The following is a 23,080-nucleotide window of genomic DNA, read 5'->3' on the forward strand; positions in this document are numbered from 1 at the left end:
TGTCCGCTGTTCACACTGCTCTCAAAATTCTCTTTCCAAAACTAACCTGGCCACACTCATCCTTGGCTTGAAATCATTTGGCAACTCTTAGTTACAGTGGAGACTGTCCCCTTAACATGGCTGGCAGGGCCTCCATGGCCTGTCTAGCCTCTTATGCCCTTCCCCACTAAATGTGAGCCCAGCCACCCACACTGCCTGCAGGTCCTCACAGGGCCTTTTCCTACTCGCTAGGGTTCCATAGCACCCAGCATCCTGTTAGGCAGACCATAAGCACTCAGTACATATTTTGTGAATAAAGGAATGAATTAATGAATGAGTGAATGAATGAATGCATGAATGGGTGAAAATGAATGATGAGAGAATCCAGGAGGAGAAAATAATTTTTGGCAGTGAAAACAAGATGATTTGGGTCTAGGGACATTGAGTATGAGTTGTTGGTAGGTGTCTTTTTCCATTTTCTGTTGCCTATAACAGAATATCTGAAACTGGATAATTTATAAGAAATAAAATGTATTCCTTACAGTTCTGGAGGCTGGGAAGTCCAAGGCCAAGGAGACATATCTGGTGAGGACCTTTTTGTTGGTGGGGACTCTGCAGAGTCCTGAGGCAGCACAGGGTGACACATGGCAAGGGGGCCAAGTGTGCCAGCTCAAGTCTCTCTTCCTCTTCTTATAAAAGCCACCAGTCCCACTCCAATGGCAACTCATTAATCAATTACCTATTAATACATTAATCTAGGAATTGATTAATTAATTCACAAGGGCAGAGCCCTCATTACCCAGTCACCTCTTACAGACCCCACCTTTCAATACTGCCACACTGGGGATGAAGTTTGAACATGAGTTTTAGAGGGGACAAACATTCGAACCATAACAACGGGGCATCTAGGTGGAGGCGCAGGCTGCACTGGAAAGGACAGTCTGAAGCTCAGGGAAGGGTCTCTTAAAAGCCAGTGGTCTCTCTTCACATATGAGCCAGTTCCCCTAGAGAAATACAGAGATCAGGAGGTCAAATAACCAGCAAGCTCAGTATTACCAAATCAGCTTTATCAACTAAGACAGCCTCAGAGCTAGAAGGACATTATAAGGACCTTGTTTGGCCTAATTCTTTCATTTTACAAATGAGAAAACGAATGCTTAGAGCAGGGAAAGGCCTGCCAGCATAAGGCAGTGCTAGCGTGAGAGCCTGCGTGTCTCCACCTCAGTCCAAGCTCTTTCTTCTGCCTCCTGCGGACTCCTTGTTCCTGGTAGTCCTCTCTGAGCCCTGAAGGAGGGAGTCATCAGTGAGGGAGACAGTGGGCCTTGGAAGAACCTAACTCCGCAGATATTCATGCCCTAACTCCTCCTTTCCCACAATGCAGCTTTTTGTGCCCCCAAAGGAGAACAGACCCAATAAAGACCCCAGAAGTCACAGAGCTCATGCATTGACTCTCGTGCACTTAACAAACAAGGTAGACCCTCGTGACCTCCGTCAGGAGCTACATTTTTTAACTCTGTTTTGAACATTGTCAGCCATCTACTCTCCAGCCCTATAACAGATCATAAACAGCTGATTAGAAACCACGAGAGGGATTGCAGAGAACAAGAAAACTGACACACTGACTCAAAAAAGCAGCAGATGAGGATCATTTAGGATAAGGACCAATAGCCATTTACACCAGAGCACATGAAGACGCTCCCACACACACAGACAGCCCAATACAAGTTGTGGTTGTAAACTCCAAATTATGTTCAGTCTGTGTTGCTTACTAAAGATCTGCAAATATTTAGACATTTCACAAGGATGTTCATCTAAAGTAATTAAGATTATTGAAGTTCTGGCACTCCAAGAAGGAAGTCCTCTGCTATTCAAATGGGGGAATTATCCTCAAGGAATCTGGGCAACAAAAGTTCTTCATTATGAAAAAGGGGGGAAGGGAACTGGCATTCATTGATTTCACAACTCTTTAACTTTGCACACAGCAAACACTCAATATTTTTTTACTTAATGAATGACTGAATGGGTTGAGTTTCTTCAGTCTCATTTTCAAGATTGGGAAAAAGAGCCCTGAAGATTAGAATTGCCTCCCCATGGTCACACAGTGTGGAGCTGGGAGCCTGATCTCTTTCTCCAAGGCACAACTGCTATTGCCACAGCCTGACCTGGGTCAACTTTGCAAGAAGGGAGATTTGCACTCTTCCTTATGAAAGAGTGAGGCTAACCCTCCAGCCACACTTCAGTCAATACTGCAAGCACTGATGGAGAGCTTGCTGTGTTTGCAGCCCTGTTTCAGGAGCTCTGCTTCCAGGCAGATGATGCTTCATATCACATATGCTTTCTTTGACTAACAGGAATGAATTCAGGGCATGGACGGACATCAAGCCTGTGAAACCAATAAAGGCCAAGCCCCAGTACAAGCCCCCAGATGATAAGATGGTTCATGAGACCAGCTACAGTGCTCAGTTCAAAGGAGAAGCCAGCAAGCCAACAGCAGCTGACAATAAGGTCATTGATCGCAGAAGAATACGCAGCCTCTACAGTGAACCCTTCAAGGAACCCCCAAAGGTGAGACAGAACTTGTAGGAACCCATCAGCACAGCCTGGACCATAAGGGTTAACTGCAGCAGAGCATGGGGTGGGCTGCTGTCAAATCTGGCCCAGCCCCTATGGACACCTTTGAAATCTCTGCTTCCTCTAAAGCACAGTGAAGACCAGGGGCATCTTCAACAGGAACCTTTGTTAAACTCAAAGGGAATATTTAAGAGGGACATCACCTAAAATAAAGACAGCTTAAAGGCTGGCAGATTTCCAGGGAATTAGCTTCCGATTTTGAGAAATCCAGATAAACAGTAGCAGAAAACCTCACCTGAGCCCTAAATCCCCTTGTCTTAAAATAGATGTGCTTGGGCCCCGGAAGGGCTGGCCCAGTATTGCAGGCCCCCATGCCCGGCTCCCCTCCCGCTAGACCGTGCCCTGCCTCATCCTTGGCTCCAATCACTGGACCCTTTCTTCCCTCCCTAGTCCCTGAAAAGCACCTGCCGTCTCTCATCTTCTTGGGCTAAGCACCATCCACTATGCCTTCTCAGTCTCTCACAATGCACCTGTAGCATCAGCTGTAAGATATGTTCCCAGCAATTTGTTACCAAAATGAATGGTTTGTGAAAGCGGACTCAGGGATTTTCCTAAGGTAACATTCCTCCACCTTACGTAGGAGTTTGTGAGCAGAAGAGGCATGTTGGAGATATAGCTGGTGAAGCAGGACTCATACAAGCCATGCAACCTAGCATCTTCTGATGCCAGCCCCCATGGAATTGTACAAATATCCACTGTCCTCTGTATCATGGCAGAAAATGTCTGAGAACCTAAATAGCTCTGGAACCTAATTAGCCTTTTCTCTGCTTTTGTCTAAAAGTCTTACACTTAAGTGGAGTTTCCTATTTGGTCCAGGACCAGTTTATGGGTAAGGTAACTAACCAACCCAGTTTGCCTGGGATTCTTCCATCTTAGCACTGAAAGTTCTGTGTTCCAGGAAACCTCTCAGTTCCAGGCAAACCAGGACGACTGGTTCCTTTCCTTACAGGTCAGGAGTGACTGAAAGCCACTGCACCTCAGTGAGTGAATGATCCAGCCTGTGAGGCCCAGCATCAGCTCTGTCCATCCAGAGATGGGGTGGAACCTGGGGCATGAGATCGGCATTGGACAAAAGAGGACGTAGAAGAGAAAGGAAGGAAAATGAGGGAAACTAAATCTAGAGATGGATGAGGGCGGTGGCCTATTGAAGGGTCACTTTCGGTGACTCCAAAGTTTCCTGAGAAAGAGCAGGCAAGGCCATCTTCTCCAGATGAAGGGGACAGAGTTAGAGGAGGGAGGCTGGGGAGAGTGGAGTGAGCTTAGAACAGCTGCTCTGGGGAAAATGGTAGGGGAGCCAGGCAGAGAAGAGGAGCAGAGGGCTGGCGGCAGAAAGCCTAGCTGAGACTGGAGACCCCCCTGCCCAAAGCATCTCAGCAAGGACGCTTCTCCATATGGGTGAGCCAGCCTAGAGACAGAAACAGGGGAAGCTAGTGAGTGCCGCAGTGACCCACCGCCCCAGAACCTCTGCATCTTACATCAACAAAGGTTTATTTCTTATTAATGTCCATTGTGGGTTGGCTGCCACTCTAACCCTCTTCATCTGGGTCTCGGGTGGCAAAGCAGTCTCTCTCTGCTGCAGAGGAAAAGAGAGCACTGGGCAGCACAGGCTGACTCTCAAATCTTCCGCCTGAAGGTGACCCAAGTCACTGCTCACATTTCATTGACCGAAGCAAAATCCTATGCCTGTGGGCGAGTTGAGCAACGTGATGAGGTGTAACTTCCTGCAGGGAGGGGCTCAAATATTGCCCAACAGTGGTATGGCCCACTGCCTGGGGTGGTCGGGGGAAGGCTGGCAGGACAAGGGCGCCCACGTGGCCAGTGAGTGCTGCCAAAGCAACGGAACAGGGAGTTCAGACGGGAGATGCCGAGTGCCCTAATGTCCCTGGGAACACCTTATACACTGTGCTCCACCTGGGCCAACCTCTGTCATTACCGTTATTCCTTAATTAACCATATCTTCTCTCTAAATTCTCTCCCACTCCCCCCCTTTTTGTGTTTCTGTATTTGCCGTCTGTCTCTCCGTGCAGGTGGAGAAACCTAGTGTTCAGAGTTCCAAACCAAAAAAGACCTCAGCGAGCCATAAGCCCACGAGGAAGGCCAAAGACAAGCAGGCGGTGTCAGGCCAGGCTGCCAAGAAAAAGAGCGTGGAGGGCCCGAGTACCACCAAGCCAGACGACAAGGAGCAAAGCAAAGAGATGAACAATAAACTGGCTGAGGCGAAAGAGTAAATTTCCCTGCACTTTCCTTTTACTCTTCTCTCTCTCTCCCTCCCCCCAACTTTTTTTTAAACCAACAAACCAAAAAAGGCCACAAAATTAATTAGAGGCTTCTCATCTGCCTTGGTCCTGAGTGTTCCAGGAGCTCTTTGGTTTGGCTTCTTTTGATGGAAGAATCCTGCTTCACAGACTGAGTGGCAGGCCTCCTCCTGACGGCAGCCCCTGGAGCACCAGGAAGCGTTGCCGCTGGCTGTGCCCTCCCCTGGCACTCCGACTGCATGCTGATGGGCAAGGCAGGCAGGTCGGAGAGGCAAAACTAATCTCCCGGCAGTGCTTGGAAGTGTCTGTGGGGTCTCCTCCTCCCAGATCCCCAAGATCTGTGTCACTGGTCGATTTTGAACTTTAGGTACATGTGTTCTTTTCCAGAATTCAGAGAATCGCCACGTGCCACAGAAGCTCAGCCTGGGCTTCAGCAATTGACAAAATTTGAGAAAATGTTAAACAAAAACAACAAAGAAAGAAACAACCTTGGCCTTAACGTCAATAAAAGGGAATTGTGTCTGTTAAGTGGTCTTTTCATAGAATCGTCCATTAGACATGTGTGCCTGTGTTTAGTTTCCTATCAGTGGGCTTTAAATTGTATACCAAGTCATAGATATGCCACTGATAACTAGAACTAGGCCAGGGCTGGTGAAACAGGTTAGGTGCTTTAGGTACATTCTAGCTGTCATAGGAAGATCACAGAAATGAGGAGGCTGTTTTCCTCTGATTCCCCTCAGCCGATCACCTGTCCAATGCTGCTGGTTTCCCAGAGCAACTGGTTGGAGATGTCTGAGGAAGAAAGTTCAAGGTGTAGGGATAGTCTATTTGGAATTTGACTTTCCGTTTCTGAGAGACCCAAGGGGGCGTAGATGTAGTGGCAAGTGTGGCGATGTTTACTCTCCCTTCCTGAACCGCTCTGGTCTGCTCCCCAGAAAGGGCAGCAGTGCCAGGCCTCAGGTCAGGGAGAATGTCTGTGACTTAGCTGCAGACTAGGAGACTGCTCTGCTAACTAATTAGCAAGCAGCTTTGACCTCATTAATATATAAAAGCAGCTCTCAGTATATTCCGTGTCGTGTGTGTATGTGTGTGTGTGTGTGTGGCCAAAGCCCCCAGGGGTGGCAAGTGCCACCTTAGCTGTGCTAGAGTTGTGTTGTAGGAATTAGGGAGTTGTTGTGAAAAAAAAAAAAAAAAAAAAAAAAAAAACCCAGTGCTTGTGAGGGAATGCAAAATAGTTACCAGAAAAATAAAATTTGCCAATGTGATGTGTATATTGCTCAGCACACTCTATATCTCCTGTCCTTAAAATTCTCTTGTCCCTGGCATTCTGACATGCTGGGCTGCCGTCCAGTGTCAAGCCCCGGCGCAGGCTTGCTCTTCTTTTATAATGAAAGGGGTGAAGAGTGAGGGTCTCACAGTTCCTTACCTCAAAGTCCCTTTAGGTCATTCTGGTTTGGAGGAAGTGGAGCCTCCGCAAACTCTCTCTTATTCTGACCATTCAGGCAGCAAAGTCTCTGCTTACATCATTTTGGTTGTCACCTTGGGGCTGAGTGAGAAGTCTTTTGCAAATTAATTTGGCATGTGCTACGTGAGCCATAATTATTAACAGAATAGGAATACCAGAAATGAAGTCATTGGTGAGGCCCACTGCGACCTTCCTTTCTATCTCAGGGTTTGAAACTGTGAGGAAGGAGAAGTATGAAAAAAGGTAGAAAATGCCGGTGGGTTTCCATGTTCATGAGTCGCAGATTTTGAAAGCTATCAGGAAATGACTGGAGTGGATCTCAGTACTGATTCCAACTCTTTGCCAGCTAATCTTAACATTTACCAGAAAGCTCTAGCAACATGATCTTAATTGTATCCAGAGAATTTGCCAATGTATGTTCAGTCTCTCAAGATTTGGCATTAGTCAGACATGTTGATGCTAGCCACAGTTTGGATTTCTCCATAGAATAATCTTTTATTTTTGCAGATCAAGTAAATCAGAGTTTACAATGCACAGAGGATCATTCATTTAGCATTCTCTTGCTAGAAGCCTGTGTGCCAGGCACTGTGCTGGGCGTGGTGGCCAGTATAAAGAAATCTGTCTCCACAGCCACACAACCAGAGGGTGCACATGACTTGATCCCTGTGACCAAGTCAAGTTGGTGTTGCCCAAATCGCAGTCTGCCCTAAGGGTCCCACAGGCTTCCCCACCCCCCAACCGCCACTCACTGCCCCAGGGACCAACTTCCTACCCTGCCCACCCGAGGCTTTAGAGGACCTGTAGAATGTCTTTTTCAACCTGTCAGTATCCCCTTCTGTTTAACACACCCACTGAGAAAACCCTGTTTGTAGTTCACTTTGACTCTTGAATGTGTCGCTTCAATGGCAAGAAGCTTCCTTTGATTTCTACTGTTTACAAATAAAACTCAGCCAGTCTCATTCTATATCCCAAACGTACTGAATGAAACTGATTTTGGTTCCACAAGCAGTGTTTGGGTGTTGCCTTCCTGAAGGTGACCAAGCTTCCAATGCTTGTCCCACCGGTCTCTGTACATTTCCCTGTGATTCCCTGTCCTTTCCTGGCGAGGGAGCAGGGACTGAAGCTTTCCCGCTGTTTTCCTGCCTGCAAAAGCAGCCCCAAGAGCTGTGCATTGGCTTCCCTCAGCAATCCGTCCTCTGTCCATGCTCCCATTTGGTCCACATAGCTTTGCCTCTCTGAGGCAGACAGGAAGTGTCTAATTACGATTTTGTGGCCTGGGTTTTGTTGCATACCACAGATTGTCTATGTAACGTGTAGCGCACACCTCTCTTGGTGCTATTTCATTCCTGCTGTAAGAGAATGACAAAAATATTCATGTATAGCCAATTGATTGTGACGTGCTTGTGGTCTGTGCTTGCTCAGAAAAACAGACAGACAAACAAACAGTTTTTCCAATTATAAATAAATGCTAAAGACGAACACCACTTTCTTGATCTTATTTCCTTGATGAGGCCCACCTGAGTAGGTGAAGGAACGAACCTTTTCCATTTGAGCCATTCTCTGCAAGATGAGCTGTGCCCTGCAGTCTTCCTGGGGCTCTCCATAATGCAGCTTGACTCTTTTAGATTGCCTCTCAGATACTATTTGCAAGCAGTCAGAGCTAAGTGTTGGGAAAGCGAAGATGGACCGGGAGACGCACTGGCCAACAAGGTAGTGTAACGTTCTGATCCCATGTTGCCGGGAAGAGTGACTGCCTGCCCCCAGCACCACCTTGCCATGCTGGGAGGCTGGGCTCTGACTCTTTGCCTCCTTCCTGTTGACTGGCAGGACTGTCGTTTCTGGCTTTTTCTCCTCCCAAGGGATGGCAGAGATGCCTTCACTTGCTCAGTTAATCTATGGTCATTATGGATGTTCCACCCTTAGGGGGCTGGCTCGCTGTGGGTTGTGCAGGTGACAGTCACGTGTGTGCCTTATGTGGGGGTGCTGAAACAGCCACCAGAGAGGCAACCAAGTAAAGTAACAACAGATCAGGTAGTTGGGAAGTCAAATGAAGGACAGGCTTCTTCCAACAAGGGCTGGGGAGTTGCGGAAGGCTTTGTGGCAGCGGGAGCCCTGGAAAGCAGCTGGGGTGTGGATATGTAAGGGCAAGGCCGCCGCAGGGAGCAAGTCTAGAAATGGAAAAGTGGGGGAGCTGGGTGGGAACCTGAAAGCTAGGACCAAGTTTGCCCACTTTGTTATCCTTCTGGTAAAGTGGAAGACAAAAGATTTTGTACTCTTCATTTTTCCAACATATGTTGATTGAATACCTATTATGTGCCAGGCACTGTGCTGGGCACTAGGGAAACCAGGATGACTGAGACCCTGCCTCTGATCACAGTGGGGCACGAAGGAGGAGGCCATTCTAGCTGGTTCCATGGATCAGGGAGGACTTCAGCGATGGGTAGGTGTTGACCAGGTGAACAGAGCTGGGGGTGACCAAGGCATGCCAGACAGAGGGGTCTGCCCAAGCAAAGGTTGGAGGGTGGGGGCTGTCAAACGCCAGATGAACTTAAGTTCTGGGGGGTAGTTCCCTTGGGAGGGTCATGGCACAGGCTGGAGAGTGGCAGAGCTCGGTGGTGGAGAGGCCTGGTGCACGTGAGTGGGCGGTTGCTAACTGGGATCTCCATTTCCATTTGCCCAGATTGCACCCACACCTCTGCATGCTCCCCTGTCATGCTTCTGTCGCTTGCTTACGCGTCGGGCGACACCACAGATCCTCTCTTGCTGTAAGCTAGGAGCCCTAGGGTGGACTTTTATTGCTGGACCTGATTGCTGAGTTTTGGGGGAGGCAGGGGTAGAAATCAATCAAGGGTGGTATAAATGAAAAGTCGTATGTATTTGTTTTCCACATGAATAGAAAACATCCCACCCACCTGTCTACTTTTGTATGAGGCAGAAAACACAAAAGCTGCTCAAGAAATAAATACATAAAAGCATATTATTAAGCTCTATTTTGACGAGTTAAGGGAGAGAGACAAAACGGGGATTGAGAGAGGTGGTAAGAAAGACAGGCGAGACGTGAGAGGTAGAAATAGTGGCACAGAGAGAAAAAGACACGGGAAGGCACACTTATGAAGACACCTAGAGTAACCTAAGAGAGTGCGAGAAGGTGAGACATACTCAGAGTCAGAGAAAGGACAAGCATTGGGCAATGGAGGAGGCAGGAAGGCAAGGGTCTTGCCAGCTTTGTCAGTGCTACCCATGCACTCAGGGCTCCCCCAGAGGCTCTTCCGCCTGTGGTTCCCACCATGCTCCCCTCTGCTGCCCAGAGCCCCAGGAGGCGAATCTGTAACCCATCGCTCACATTGCCTCCGCAAACAGCAAACAAACAAAATTCAAACCAGCCCCCTATTTTCAATGAAAATAGGTCATTGTTGCTAAGTTAGCTATAAATGTATTTCATTCTTCCTTAGAGTTTGTGTGTTCTTTGTGAAATTCTTCCCTCTTTTGCTTCACTAAGGTTTAAGAATTTACAACCTGCTTCTCATAGATTTGAGGAGTGTCAAGTCCCATTTCACAAAGTCTATGGACTCCTTTAGTGTGTCACTGTGGTTTAAGGCTCCTTTTACTGCTAAAATGCCTTAAAGCAGTTCACATTTTCAGGACCATAGATAGAGAAGTTTCTTTCAGGATGTAACCGGTGGACCATCTGCATTAAAGCAAGGTTCCACCCCTAGCACCACCTGAGACCAGTAGTGCTAGGAAAGTGGCTAGGGCAGCCAAGGCCACTGAAAAGGAAAGACAGCTATTTCAAACAAATGGAGCCCAAACTCCGCTCTCACAGAACCAGGCAAGTGATCCAAGCCCCACTTCCGCCACACTGCCATTTGATGCATATATCCTCATAACACCTAGACCATCCTAGAATTCCTACACCAGGGAGAAGTAGAATTAACACCGTTACGTACTGTGTTATTTACCCTGTGAATACTGGTTAACATGGACAGTGCTCTTAGGTGTTTACAAGGTTCATGGGTGGAAATCAGTGCTGCCGTGCAAACCTGTGTCTCTCACTAACCTCCTGGAGCATTAGTGTCCTCCTCTGAAAATGGGGATACTAATACCCCCTCAGAGGAGCAGAGTGAGGATGAAATGACATGAGGGCTGTAGGGAACCCATGGAGGACACTAAACATATCACTTCATGCCCTTCTCCTCCCTATAGAGTACTTGAAAGTACATGTCCACTTTCTGATAGATATATACTTAGCTGTGAGTAATACATGAGGTTGATTGAGGCAAACATTCTTAAGAAGATTGCTTTTAAAGAATTACAGCTATTGAATTACCTTGAGTCCACAGACCTAAATGATAATATTCTAACAATTTATATGTATGCATTGCTTACGAAGCATTTCTTTCTGTGACATTCCACTGAACCCTCCCAATGTTATGGGGCAGGTGTTGGCCTCAGGTAACAGAGGAGAAAGGGAAGCTCAAAGAGGAGGGGGCACCTGCCAGCTCGGTCAGGCTTGGAAGAGGGAGGAAGCACTGGAATCTAGGCTTCCAGCTTCATAGCCTGCTGTCTTTCCCTGTCACCTGAAGGAGGCTGGGCTGGCCTGAAAAGAATCAGGTTTCAGACAAGTGGGACTCCCAGTAAAAACTAAGCCCATACCCCACAGTGCCACACTCTGGCTGGGCCATTCCAGGTCCTCCAGCAGGCTTGCCTAGTACCCTTTTTAAATCTTGGGACCCAGATATTAACTGAGGGAAAATAAGAATGGGGTCAGGTCTTTACACATCTGACTGAGACATCCCGGCTGTACTGACCAGTCATCACAGCCAATACACAGTTTTTCTCCTTTTGGTACTAGCTTGCCTGGGTGACTGCAATGTAGGTTACTAAATGCAGAATGGTCCAGCAGATTCTTCATTCATAAGAAATATACTCGGTCCTGGAGGTACCAAGATAAAACTGGTATCCATTATTATCTGCAGTATGTGGGTATTGGATCTGAGACTGCCATTTTGAGCATTTTATTTCAGTCAGTGGAATTGAACTTAAATTTCTGTCCCTTGTCCTCATGTAATGGGTCTCGATTACTTGTTAACCTGGCATTGTATATAGTGATCTCAACAGATGGTCCCAGAACTCTTACCTGGGGCCAAGAGAGCTTCAGATGCTGAGATTTAAAAGTTACTGCCACTGCTTGCTACTGGTTTAAGCTGCTAGAGGGATCTTTATGCAAATCTGACCATGTCACCCCGTGCTTTAAACCATCCGTGGGCTCCTCGTGACGCAGAAGCTTCTTGTTCCCTCGGTGCACCATGCTGCTTCTCACCTCCATGCCTTTCCCTCGCTGTCCACCTGCCCGGAATGCCCTTCTCCTGCTTCTCCACCTGGCTAACTCATCCTTCAAGACTCCGCTCAGGGGACAGCTCCAGGAAGCGTTTCCCGCACCTCCCAAGCTGGGTAAGCTGCTCCCTGTGTGTCTTCATGATGGAACTTGCCACATGTACTGTGTCATCCGCTCATGTGTATGTCCCCCCATTAGACCATGCTCCTCCAGGGCAAGGGCCAGGTCTCTCTGTTCACCTTTGTAGCCCTAGCTCCTGGCCCAAAGCCTACCATAGAGAGTGTCTTCTAAAGTGCTCGTTGAATGAAAAATGAGTGAGTGAATGAATGATAAGATTCACTATCTGCCTCCACATTCACCATGGTGCCTCCACAAGGCTCTTCTCTGACTAATAACTGTCTCTGCTCCCATGAAAGGGGCAGTTTTGTGAGAGGTCACGGCAACTGTGGAGGAAAGAGCAGTCAATGGCTGGTTTTATACTGGCTGGCCTCTGTTCAGGCCTGCATACCTTTGTACTTTAGATAGCCACTTTTTCTAAACAGTCTTGATTGCATAAAATCATGGGCCCTTGGTTACAGGGTAATCTAAGAGGTTGGCCAATCCCACTCTGCTCAGTTCAGGGCTCCTAACTCTAGGGTGACAGGACCCTCCCCATCACCACACATTTCATAGGCATGTCTAATTCCAAGCAAGGATTACAACCAATAGGCCTGGTTCTAAATCCAAGCTCTACTATTTACTAGCTATGTGACCTTAACTGAGTCTCTTAATTTCTTTAAGCCTCCAATAGATAGCAATAATACAAATATCAATCACTCTCTGAATATATTTGGTTCCCAAATTCAGGAAGTAAAAATTTGGCCAGCAAGGGATAACATGTTATTTCAATTCGTTTGTTTCCAGAGTTCAGGATAGCAGGTGGCCAGAGCTCTGACAGCAAGGGATACCTGATTCCCAGGCCTACAGTGAGGGCCCTGTGGGGAGGCATGCAAAAGTCCTCTGCAAACTGGAATGTGCAACGCCCTTGCCAATAGCTCATGTTATGGGTAGTTTTGCTGACCACAGCTTCCCAGTTAATTACTGCCCTGGTCCCCAGCAGTATGGCAGCTGGAGCTACACAAGGTGAATCCACTCCTTCTGCCACACAATGGCCTGAGATTAAGGCCATCTAGTGTTGGCTCTTGCTGCCTCTTCCCGTCCCCCAGCCCTTCATCTGGCCCCTGCTCTCTAAGCACACCCTATAAATCACCTGGTGCAGATCCATTTCTGCAATTCCACGTTCATTTGGAGTGATCCCCTCTGGACACAGGAAACCAATTTTGATTAATTGCTCAAGATCCGATCCTTTGCTTTAGATGGGGGTTGGGGGAAGACAATGATTGATTTGCAAGTTCCCAGGAGCATAGTGTTAGACAAGAATTGAGCGCTGCCTTAGTCCAACACTTTACATTTTAAAAAGGGTCATTAGCAGAATTATTAGATTCCTGGCAGCCCACTGGGACAATCTACTGTGCCTTTGACTTTGCCTTCTTGGTGCTAAAACAATCGAGAATGCTTTTAAAAATATTTCTCATACAATTGGAAATTTATTTAGTTCTGGTTAGCAGGCCAAATCTAGAAAAGGTATTTAACAATGGCAAAAATAAATAGGTAAATAACCACAAAGAAAACATAACCACCTAGCCACCTACCCACCTAGTGCAACCATTTCCCTGAATTTCAGAAGAACATGTCTGCCTGGAGGGAAGCCGGAGTGGCAGGGAAAGACCTGAACTAGGAACTCACCCCAGATCTTGATTCAACTTTTGTAAAATGCAGAGTTTCCATAGCCTAGGGAGAGGGAATGAACCCTTACTTGACCTTTACACACTTCCTCTCATTAAATCCTCACAGTAAGGTTAGAGTCTGCAGGTGTCACTCCCATTTACAGATAAAGAAATCAGACCTCGATGATTAAGGAACAAAGTCACACAACTTGTAAGTGGTGAGCCAGGATGTGAACCTAGGTTTGGGTGACCCTAAAACCCATTCCTTGTCCAGGACTTGGGACTATCTGTAGGATTCCCATCGTAAAGATGTGCATCCCCCTGAAACAGCAGCCTCCTCCTCTGTCCTTCGCTTGCTCTGAAACGTTCGATGACTCTCCATCCTCTAGTCTATGGCAAATGAGTCACAAGAAGGTCACAGATGCTGTTGATCTACACAGTTCTCTCCTTCCACCCCTGACCCAGAATTAAGTCTTGTGGAGGCAGCATTTCTCCTAACTGTGGTCCTAGCTGGTGTTTCCGTGTGATGAGCCACATCTGGCGGACTCAGTGTGACCCTGGGCTGGTAGACTGATTGGCAGCTGCACAAGTAGGGCTTCCAGGTGTGAATGTGGATGGGCACTCTTAGGCAGGACGCCCCTGCTTTCTGGGGCTAAGGTCTTCTTTTTCAGGGTTGGCTGAATGCTAGGAAGTAAACGTGGCGGGTAGGGGGCGCTGTGCAGTGGGAGTAGCCAGCCAGGTTGTTGGGGGCCTGGGCCCAGAGGGGCAACTCTCTAAGGAGATGCAGTTGGGAGCTCTGAGCTGGGACCTGCAGAAGTCATTGGCTCCAGCCAGAGCCAGTCAGAGTCATCTCAAGCCGAACCCAGTCCAGACATCTGCAGACAAATTTGGAATCTCTGTATCTGTATATCCCACCAGGAGGGATATTATAGAGGGGAAAGAGCTCCTCTATTAAGGTCCTGACTTTGCCCGAACTCACTACGTGACTTTGGGCAACTTACTTCCGCTTTCTGCACCACGTTTTCACTTCTGGAAGGCGAGGTGAGGACTTTCTGTCTGCCTGGCTGACACCGTTGTTGTGAGAATCAAATGCCTTGTATGTAAAGTTATCTCAGAAACCTTAAAGAGATGTTATCATTTGGAGGGACAAAAAAGGTGCTGAGTTAAAAATAGGAAAACATTTTTATGTTATGTAAATGCGGTTGTTAGAATTTGATTTTGCATGAGCTATTTTAAAACTCCTCATTGAGAAAGTAGGCCTCCTACTATGTGCCAGCTCTATGCTAGTGATCCCTATGGCCTGGTACACAGTAGGCATTTAGTAAATGTTTGTGGAAGTCGGAAGGAGGCAAGAGGCAGGGAAGAGAGAGAGGAGAGGAGGGAGAGAGGGAAAGAGAGATGAAGCAGGCATGGTCCCTGGCCTGAAAGTGCCCAGTCTAGAGAGGCAGATACAAAACTAATGAAGCTGATCTGACAGGGGCTGCTGCCAAGGTGGGGGTGGGGGTAGGGGTGAATAAAGACTTGGTTCTCAGAGCCCTCACATCTCAACTGCCCTCCTTATAACATGTCTCAGTTGGCTCTGTCCCTTGGACAGAGTGAATAAAGAGAAATGAATAAAGAGAAGAACCTGGAACTGATTCCTCAGTCACGGAGGAAGGGTTTGGACGGCGAGGGATGGTGTTTGGGCAGCCTGCACTGATAAAGCTGGAGCTGCTTGGGCTAATCATTGGAGGTGTAGACTCCAGGGCAGAGGAGGTGTGGCCTGTGTGGAGACCACACCTACAATATGGCTTTCAGTTCTGGAGTTGCACTTTCCAAGGGACAGAGCCAACTGAGACACGTTGTAAGGAGGGCAGTTGAGATGTGAGGGCTGTGAGAACCAAGTCTGAACTGTTGTGGGGCATATGTTACTTGGAGAAGCCAGGGATACAGACCCAATTGCTGCCCCATTCAAATACCTGAAAGGCTGTCCTGGGGCAGCCAGCAGGGCATTCACTAAAAGGGTGGCTCCAGAGTACAAAACAGGGATCAGTGCAGAGATAGGAAGCAGTGGAGCTGACTATAATGCAGACTTCTGCTCAGGTCTAACCAGTGGCCACTGAGGAGGAGGCTGCCTCACGAGGCATGTGCAGCGCCCCCCAGGCAGTGCGAGCAGCAACTGAGCAGCCACCTGCCAGGGAGACTGCAGCAGCGGCTCAGGAGACCCGTGGCCCAGCAGTCTGTCCTTCCAGCCCTGGGTGCCTTTGATTTGGCTTGTGGAGTTGTGCTTTTATGGAATAGAGAGGGAAGACTTCTCCAACAGAGTGACAGCTTGGCCCCTAATAAGACCTTTGAGCCTCTCTGGTTTGACGAGATACAGGCCGATAAAGTTTAGGGCCCAGCTTGGAGGTGGTGCCTGTACCCGGGTGGTGGCGTCATGTTTGTGGTGTGTGTTGACAGGTCTGTCTCCTGCCTCACTCTAGGAGCTCCTTCCCCCAAGTCAGGGGTTGGCTCTCATTCACTTCTGTGTCCCCAGTGAGGGCCTGACACAGAGCAGGGTCTCAGTAGATTTGTTCAGTGAATGGATAAAAGAGAAAAAATTAAAAGTGAATAAAGAGAAGAAGCTACACCAGCCATGTGTTTTTCCCACAAATATCTGCCAGGTACTACAATGAGCCAGACCCTGTGCTAGATACTCGTGATGCAAAGACGAAGAAAACACAGTCCCACGGGCTAGCAGGAGAGGCAAATAATTACCAAGCAACAGGATAATTACTAAAAGAGGAGCTCCCACAGAGTCCTGTTGAGGAGAGAGGCGGAGCGAGAGTTGTTTTGAGAACTCCTGTCTCCTGCAGATTCTTCATAAGAATAATGAGCCTTTCAAAGATAGTTTCCGTGGCAATCCCCCTTGGCGGCTGTGTTTCCATCACGTGTTAGGAGCTTTGTTTGTGTCTAAGAATTATGAGCACGTGTATGGGGCCCATGGAGGCAGGCAGCAAGGGAACAGAGCCCTGGAATCACCCTGTCTCTGTCCACGTCCTGCCAGGGGCCCTGGGGTGCCGTTGGCCTGGGCCTCGCTGTTCCCCTCCTGCCCATCTTTTCTCCAAGTGAGTTTGCTCCATCTCTTCCACCTGCCGCTGAGATGTTGAGAGGCCCATGTTTTAGTCCTGGACCTGGAGAGTCACTTGCCCATTCTGGGCCAAGTTTCCATCTGTGGAGCAACACAATTGGACCAGATCGCCAAGTCGCCCTTTGGAATTAACATTTGCTAAACGTCACCTGTATTCCAGGGGCCGTGCCATGAGCATTCACATAACCTAATCCTCCCTAGAAGGTGGACCTGCTAATCCTCCTTTTATAGATTAGGAAACTGAGGCCTGGAGATGTGTGCCCCTGATGCCATCCTATGGCTGGGAAGGGGTTGAATTCACATTCAAACCCAGCTCTTCTGGCCTCAAGCCCAGTCAATGCACTGTCTCTTTAGCAGGTTGCTTTTTACATCATGAGAAATAATATATGTTAAAACGTCTGACACCAAGCCTGGCCCATAGTTATTGCTCAGTTTCTTTCTTCCTCAAGGCTTTTCCACAATGCCCCACACTCCCACACTTCCCCGGGAAGGCAGGGGATTCAAGGACAGGGTCCATAGGCTCCCTGCTTTCTGAATGGAGCCCTATGCCGGGAGCATTGCCGCAGCTGTTGGCTGCTTTGATGGTGCAACAGGAGACAATCTGGGAAGAAAAAACCACGTGGATGGACTATAGGACTGGAATTGTGTGCAAGGGCAGGAATCAGTGGGAGGGAGTGAAGTCCTTTCTCCATCCAGTGGAGGGCAGGGCTCAGTAATCCTGCTTCTAGACTCTGGAAAGTGTGGATCCAATGTCAGTGTGTGTGCACTCAGGAGGCATTGCCTGTCTCCATGGAAACAGGAAGAAGGGCAGACAATGAAGTGTCTAAGACAAGATGTCTCATATAACCTTGGAACATTAGTTTTGCAAATAGGACAGAGCCTGGCACAGAACAGTCTCTTTATTCATTCACTCAAGTGTTAAGTCAGAACCCACCTGGGCTCCGGTACTGTTCATTTAAGGTACAGAGGATACAATGATGTGCAAAACTGACATGGTCCCCGCCCTCTGGACACTTCAGTCTAATGGGAGAAACATTAATCCAAAAGAATACAAGGAATTCACTGAGATAAGAGAGGAAAACAAGTGCCAGGGACTAGGAGAGCCTATAGCAGGGGGCTGGCCATGACTGTGGGGTCAGGGAAGGCTTCCCAGGGCAGTGCTTCAGTGAGCTGAGAGAGGACAGCTGAGTAGACACTAGCCAGGTGAAGAGGGAACAAGAGAATATTCCAGGAGGAGACAACTGCATGTGCAAGAGCTGTAAAATGGGAAGGAGCAGGGCTTGTTGAAGGAACAGAATGCTGGGCACAGAGAACCAGGAAAGGCAGGAAGGAGAGGGGTGAAGGGGTAAGGAAGCAGGTAGATTGGCCAGCTAGGTGTGGCTGTGTAACAGATTTTCTTCTTTATTCTTGGTACAAGGAGGAGGTATTGAAGGGTTGTGAGCAAGGAAGGGACAAGATAGGGTTTGCTCTCTTAAAAGATCATTCTGATTTCTGTATGAAGAATGGATTGGAGGAGAGCAAGAATAGATGGAACAGGGGACAGCAGTTAGGAGGCTGTGACAGTGGTCCAGGGAGATGATGGCATAGCAGGTAGTAGGGGAAGGGAAGGAGGGAAAGAAGTGGGAATATTCAAGAGATAAATGTTAGGAGCTGAAATCAATGGGAACTAATGGATGGGGTGAGGGTTTTGAGGGAGAGGGAGGTATCAAGGATGAATCTGAGTTTCTGGCAGGGGCTAGGGAATAGAGGATGAACCAGCTTTCAGCAACAATAACTTTTAAAACTTTCCATTTTGCCTTCTTTGTTTCAGATACTGTGCTGAGCATTGGGGCTGCAGGCAAGGAGGTTGGCCCCTGCCTTCAGGGAGCTCACTGTCTAGCAAGGGAGCCTGGCCTGCAGTGGGGATATGTGAGAAAGTAGAGGGAGAGACTGTGAGATGGTGCTGCAGCAGGGATGCAAATGAAACTAATCTGGAGAGACACAGGCAGGAAGACCTGGGAGGAGGTGGGAGCTGAGCCGAGCCTTCAAGGACAGGCAGGGCCCTGACAAAGAAAAGTGGGTGAAGCAGAAACAAAGACACAGCCCTTGCTGGCAGTGTGCAAAACAGCATGAGAGGATGATGCAGGGAAAGTGGGGTTCCCCCAGGACTGCTGTGAGGGTTGAATGACATAAGGTAACAGACGCATGAGCATTTTAGTAAACTGCTATCACAGTTATTACAGAAGTGGACTGATTTGTGCACTATCCAAGCACTCCGAAAATATCAAGAATTATTATTCCAGATGCCCACCTAGCAAAGTCTTCTGTTGTAATAATCCCTGACATTTATATCATTATCCCCACTTGACAGGTGAGGAAACTGAGGTCTATTGTGGTTAAGCAATTGCCCAAGACCTTTCAGGCAATAAGCAGCACAGAAGCCAAGGTCAGCCCAGCAGGTCGTTGTACTTTCTGAGAGGTTAGTGCTTTCAGGGCGCACAGGCTGGGAGAAGGCACCTGTGGCATATGCTATCTTGAGAATATGTGCTGCTGACCAAGAGCACAAGATTTGGTTGTGCAGGTTGGGCCATGCCCAAGGACAGCTGGCCTGTGGCCTGAGTGGGCTGAATGCAGCCTGCTTCTGCTCCCCAAGCCATGAACCAGCTTCCACCCTGAGGGGATGGCTTTGCCTCATTCATACCAGCCTCACTGGAGGAGGTGAGGCACTGTACAGATGGGAGTCTGGCAGGCAACTGGAACCACATGAGGACCAGTCAGTGTCAGTGAGGATTTCATGGCGCCCTTGAGTGCAGTTTCGTGCATAGAAAAACTGCCCAGGCAGCTTGGATTTTAAAAATAAATGCTTAATAAAAAGTAACAAAAATCAAAAACTTAGTAAAATGTAACAATCTCTTTTAAGGAGGATGTTATAGTTTACTTCAATTGCCCTAAATATAAATTAAATTATAAATAATTTTAAATAAATTAAGATAAAAATATGGTGACCATTGGCTTGTCATAAAAGTTCCATCATTGTTTAAAAATGTGTAAAACTGTCGTATCTTTCAGCTTTAAATTATACATCTAATTTAATTATTCCATTACACATTTTATATTGGGATTACAAAACTAATCTGTTAGACATTCTAATATACTAAATTATCTTAAACATTACAAATACCTTTGAAGTAAATCTATGCATATTTTTCCTAAACTTTCTTCTTTGTTTTTTTTTTTTTTCCTGGAGCCAGTGTCTTACTGTGTCACCCAGGTTAGAGTGCAGTGGTATAATCTCACCTCACTTCCACCTCCACCTCCTGGGCTCAAACGATTCTCCCACCTCAACCTCCTGAGTAGCTGGGACTACAGGCACCCGCCACCACACCCAGCTAATTTTTGTATTTTTACAAAATACAAAAAATGTAGAGATGGGGTTTCACCATGTTACCCAGGCTGATCTCGAACTCCTGACCTCAAGTGATCTGCCCGCCTCGGCCTCCCAAAGTGCTGGGATTACAGGGTTTTTAAAAAACTTAATGCAAAAAAAGTAATATTGGGGACTTGATTTAATTCATCATTTTTAATCTTAATTATAACCTTCCCATGATTAAAGATACCTACCAAAGAAAAAAGTTTTCTAACCTAAGCAATATGGGGTTATGTATCCATGCAAAGTTGAGGTTAGCTCACAGCTGGCTCATTAAACAGAAGAGCCCATTAAACAGAAATTTGGTACATGGCTCAGGAGCCAATGCTGTAAATATCCAGGGAAACGTACTTCCTGGCCCAGGCTGCAGGGCTGGCCTTCTTTGTGACCTCCATGCCAGTAGGAGACTCCAGGTCCATGGCCTACCCTTGGGATAGGTTCTGCAGTCCAAGCCCCTGAGATGGAGTTAAGCTCCCTTTTTTTCTTTTGTCCCTTCTCAGTTTCCTCACCCTGTTGGGAGGACACCACCCAGGTCGCTTCACAATCTAAGAGAATACCCCTAATCAATTTCCTGCTTGGCTCTATTCTGAATTCGGTTTTTCCTTTTCCTCTCTGACCAGCCACCAGTGACTGGAGGTATTTTAATGCCACTTTTGGATTCTACATGCTTCTCACGGCCTTGCCTGGCTCTCTTCTCAAACACTAAGGTCCTACTGATAGCAGCCAGCTGTGTCCATCTGGCCAGAGCAACTGCGTTCCATGTCGTACTGAACCAGAGAGCCGCCCTGGCCCCTTCCACTGTGATGCTCAGGGACAGCAAGGGGAACTGGATGGAGAGGTTGCCTGTACCGCGTGGACTCTGCTGAGAAATACCAGTCCCTGGGTGACTCAGGATGCTAAATACAGTAAAAAGCTTCTGCATCAGGACAACACAGAAGAATAAAAGTAGTCCAAATACACATAATTTTACTTCCAAGTAAATAGAAAAACAACCATAATACTACCTAATAATACTATAGTACAAGGTGCTCTAGGTACTGACCTCTAATCATTATAGATTTCTGAGTAAATATCATTATACCCAATAAATAGAGTAATAGTAATAGCTACCTTGCATTGAGCACCTACTATGTGCCAGGCGCGCTAAGGGAAAGAGCACAGGCTCCAGGAGTGGAAGGACCCAGGTGCTAGTCCATGGGGGTCCCCCAACTTTCCCCATCACTTGTCCTCTCACGACCTCATTTTCTTCTTCAGACAAGTAAGGGTAAGAAAATTCTTCCTGTGTGCTTCACAGGGCTGCTGTGTTGCTGAAATGAGCTATAAAAGGGAGTCATTTGGAAAGCTGGATGTGTTGTAGGTGTGCAAGGGCCTGTGACGCTTGCTGAGCAATGCCACTCTCGAGTAGCAACTTCCAACGTGGCCTGCAAGGAAGGAGTGTGCACTCTAAACCAGAGGGCTCCAGGCTGGCCAGGTCTAAGTGTGGCAACTGTTGTCTCTGAGAGTTAGTGTTGTCACACGCTCTCCACACTGTGGGTGGGCCAGAGGATGAGGCAGATGGCCACAGTGAGGCAGAGGGAACAGTGCCTGAGGATCCTGATGAAAGACTGGGACTTTTGGCTGCAGGGAAATAAGCCCAGGAGCCTTGGAGTTGGTGAGCGCAAGGGTCTCAGGAGAGCAGAGAGAGTCAGAAATGGGAATGGAGTGAGGGGATCAGGGCCTCATCCCTACCTGAATGCGGAGTCCCAGTGAGTCACCTACCAAAGGTTGGGGGTAGTGGGAATGGTGCAGGCAATCACAGGGTGCACTGTCTATGGAGAATTTAAAGCAATAAAGCTAAAAGCTGCCTGTAGTCCAGCTATTCAGGAGGCTGAGGTGGGAGGATCATTTGAGGTCAGGAGCTGGAGAACAGCCTAGGTGACATAGTGAGACCCCATCTCTACAAAAACAAATAACAAAAAAACTAAGCTGTCCTGCTTTTTATTATCACCATATGCTGCTCATTCTATACAATGTCAGTGATAAAATACTTTTCCCCTTGCAGGAGAGGGGGAGAGAGGCATTCCCACTCCCACTGCTTCCTTTCCTAGTATGCCATGGACCCCTTGCCCCTTCCTGCAGCCAGTGGTTAACAAGGGGGCAGGGAGTCAGGGAGGGAAAAGAACTTGGAAGGCCCTGAGAACAAGGAAAGAGCACCCTGGCCTGTGGGGGCATCTGGTGGGCAGCTAAGATGGGACTCCCAGGATGGGCCCAATAATCCCAGAAGAAAAAGTAGGAATCTGGATGGAGTGTGGGGTGGACGGTCTGCTGGGATGCCTACTGGATGACTCCGAGTCCAGCTATAGTACTGCCATTGTCACCAGGGTGCTACCCCCTGTGCCACGTGCAGGTTATAATCAATTGGCAAGCACACTGAATGACTGATCCCTGAGCCTTCCCCTCACCCCCCTCTCTCACCCCCACCCACATTCTGTACTGAGAACACAGAAATCAGATTCTCCTGGCTCTCCAGCAAGAGCTGCCTGGCCCAGGCTCCACTAGGCCAAGACTTATTAGGCAATCTGTACTCTGCCCTGTCCCTGCCTGAGCTCTACTCTCACAGTGATCACCTCTCTCTCCTTTGCAGGAGCCTGGCTCAGCCCGTCAGTGATTCAAGTAAGAATCGAGGTCCTGTAGCCACAGAGCCAGACAAGGATCAAGGTTCTGTGGTCCCAGGCCTTCTGAAAGGTCAAGGTCCTATGGTCCAAGAGCCTCTGAAGAAGCAAGGTTCTGTGGTCCCAGGGCCTCCAAAGGATCTAGGTCCCATGATCCTGTTACCAGTCAAGGATCAAGATCACGTGGTCCCTGAGCCTTTAAAGAATGAAAGCCCTGTTACCTCAGCACCAGTCAAGGACCAAGGTCCCTCGGTCCCAGTTCCTCCAAAGAATGAAAGTCCTATGATTCCAGCAAGAGCTAAGGATCAAGGTTCTGTGGTACCAGAGTCTCCAAAGGATCAAGGTCCTAGGATTCCTGAGCCTGTGAAGAATCAAGTTCCTATGGTCTCAGCACCTGTCAAGGATCAAGGTCCCATGGTCCCAGCACCTGTCAAGGATCAAGGTCCCATGGTCCCAGCACCTGTCAAGGATCAAGGTCCCATG

At 47.9% G+C, this 23,080-nt stretch overlaps 1 protein-coding gene across 1 annotated transcript in view; it reads left to right on the forward strand.

The window, feature by feature from the left end:
- The window catches only part of MAP6 (microtubule-associated protein 6), a 51,553-nt gene that overhangs the window by 27,674 nt on the left and 799 nt on the right, over positions 1–23,080 (forward strand). Inside the window, exons 2-4 of the mRNA XM_012002046.1 lie at positions 2,331–2,544; positions 4,638–4,834; positions 22,570–23,074. Coding sequence (XP_011857436.1) covers positions 2,331–2,544; positions 4,638–4,834; positions 22,570–23,074 — 916 coding nt within the window. The remainder of the gene's footprint in view (positions 1–2,330; positions 2,545–4,637; positions 4,835–22,569; positions 23,075–23,080) is intronic.

This window comes from Mandrillus leucophaeus, unplaced genomic scaffold (assembly GCF_000951045.1).
Source record: "Mandrillus leucophaeus isolate KB7577 unplaced genomic scaffold, Mleu.le_1.0 Scaffold674, whole genome shotgun sequence".
Classification (NCBI taxonomy): Eukaryota; Metazoa; Chordata; class Mammalia; order Primates; family Cercopithecidae; genus Mandrillus; species Mandrillus leucophaeus.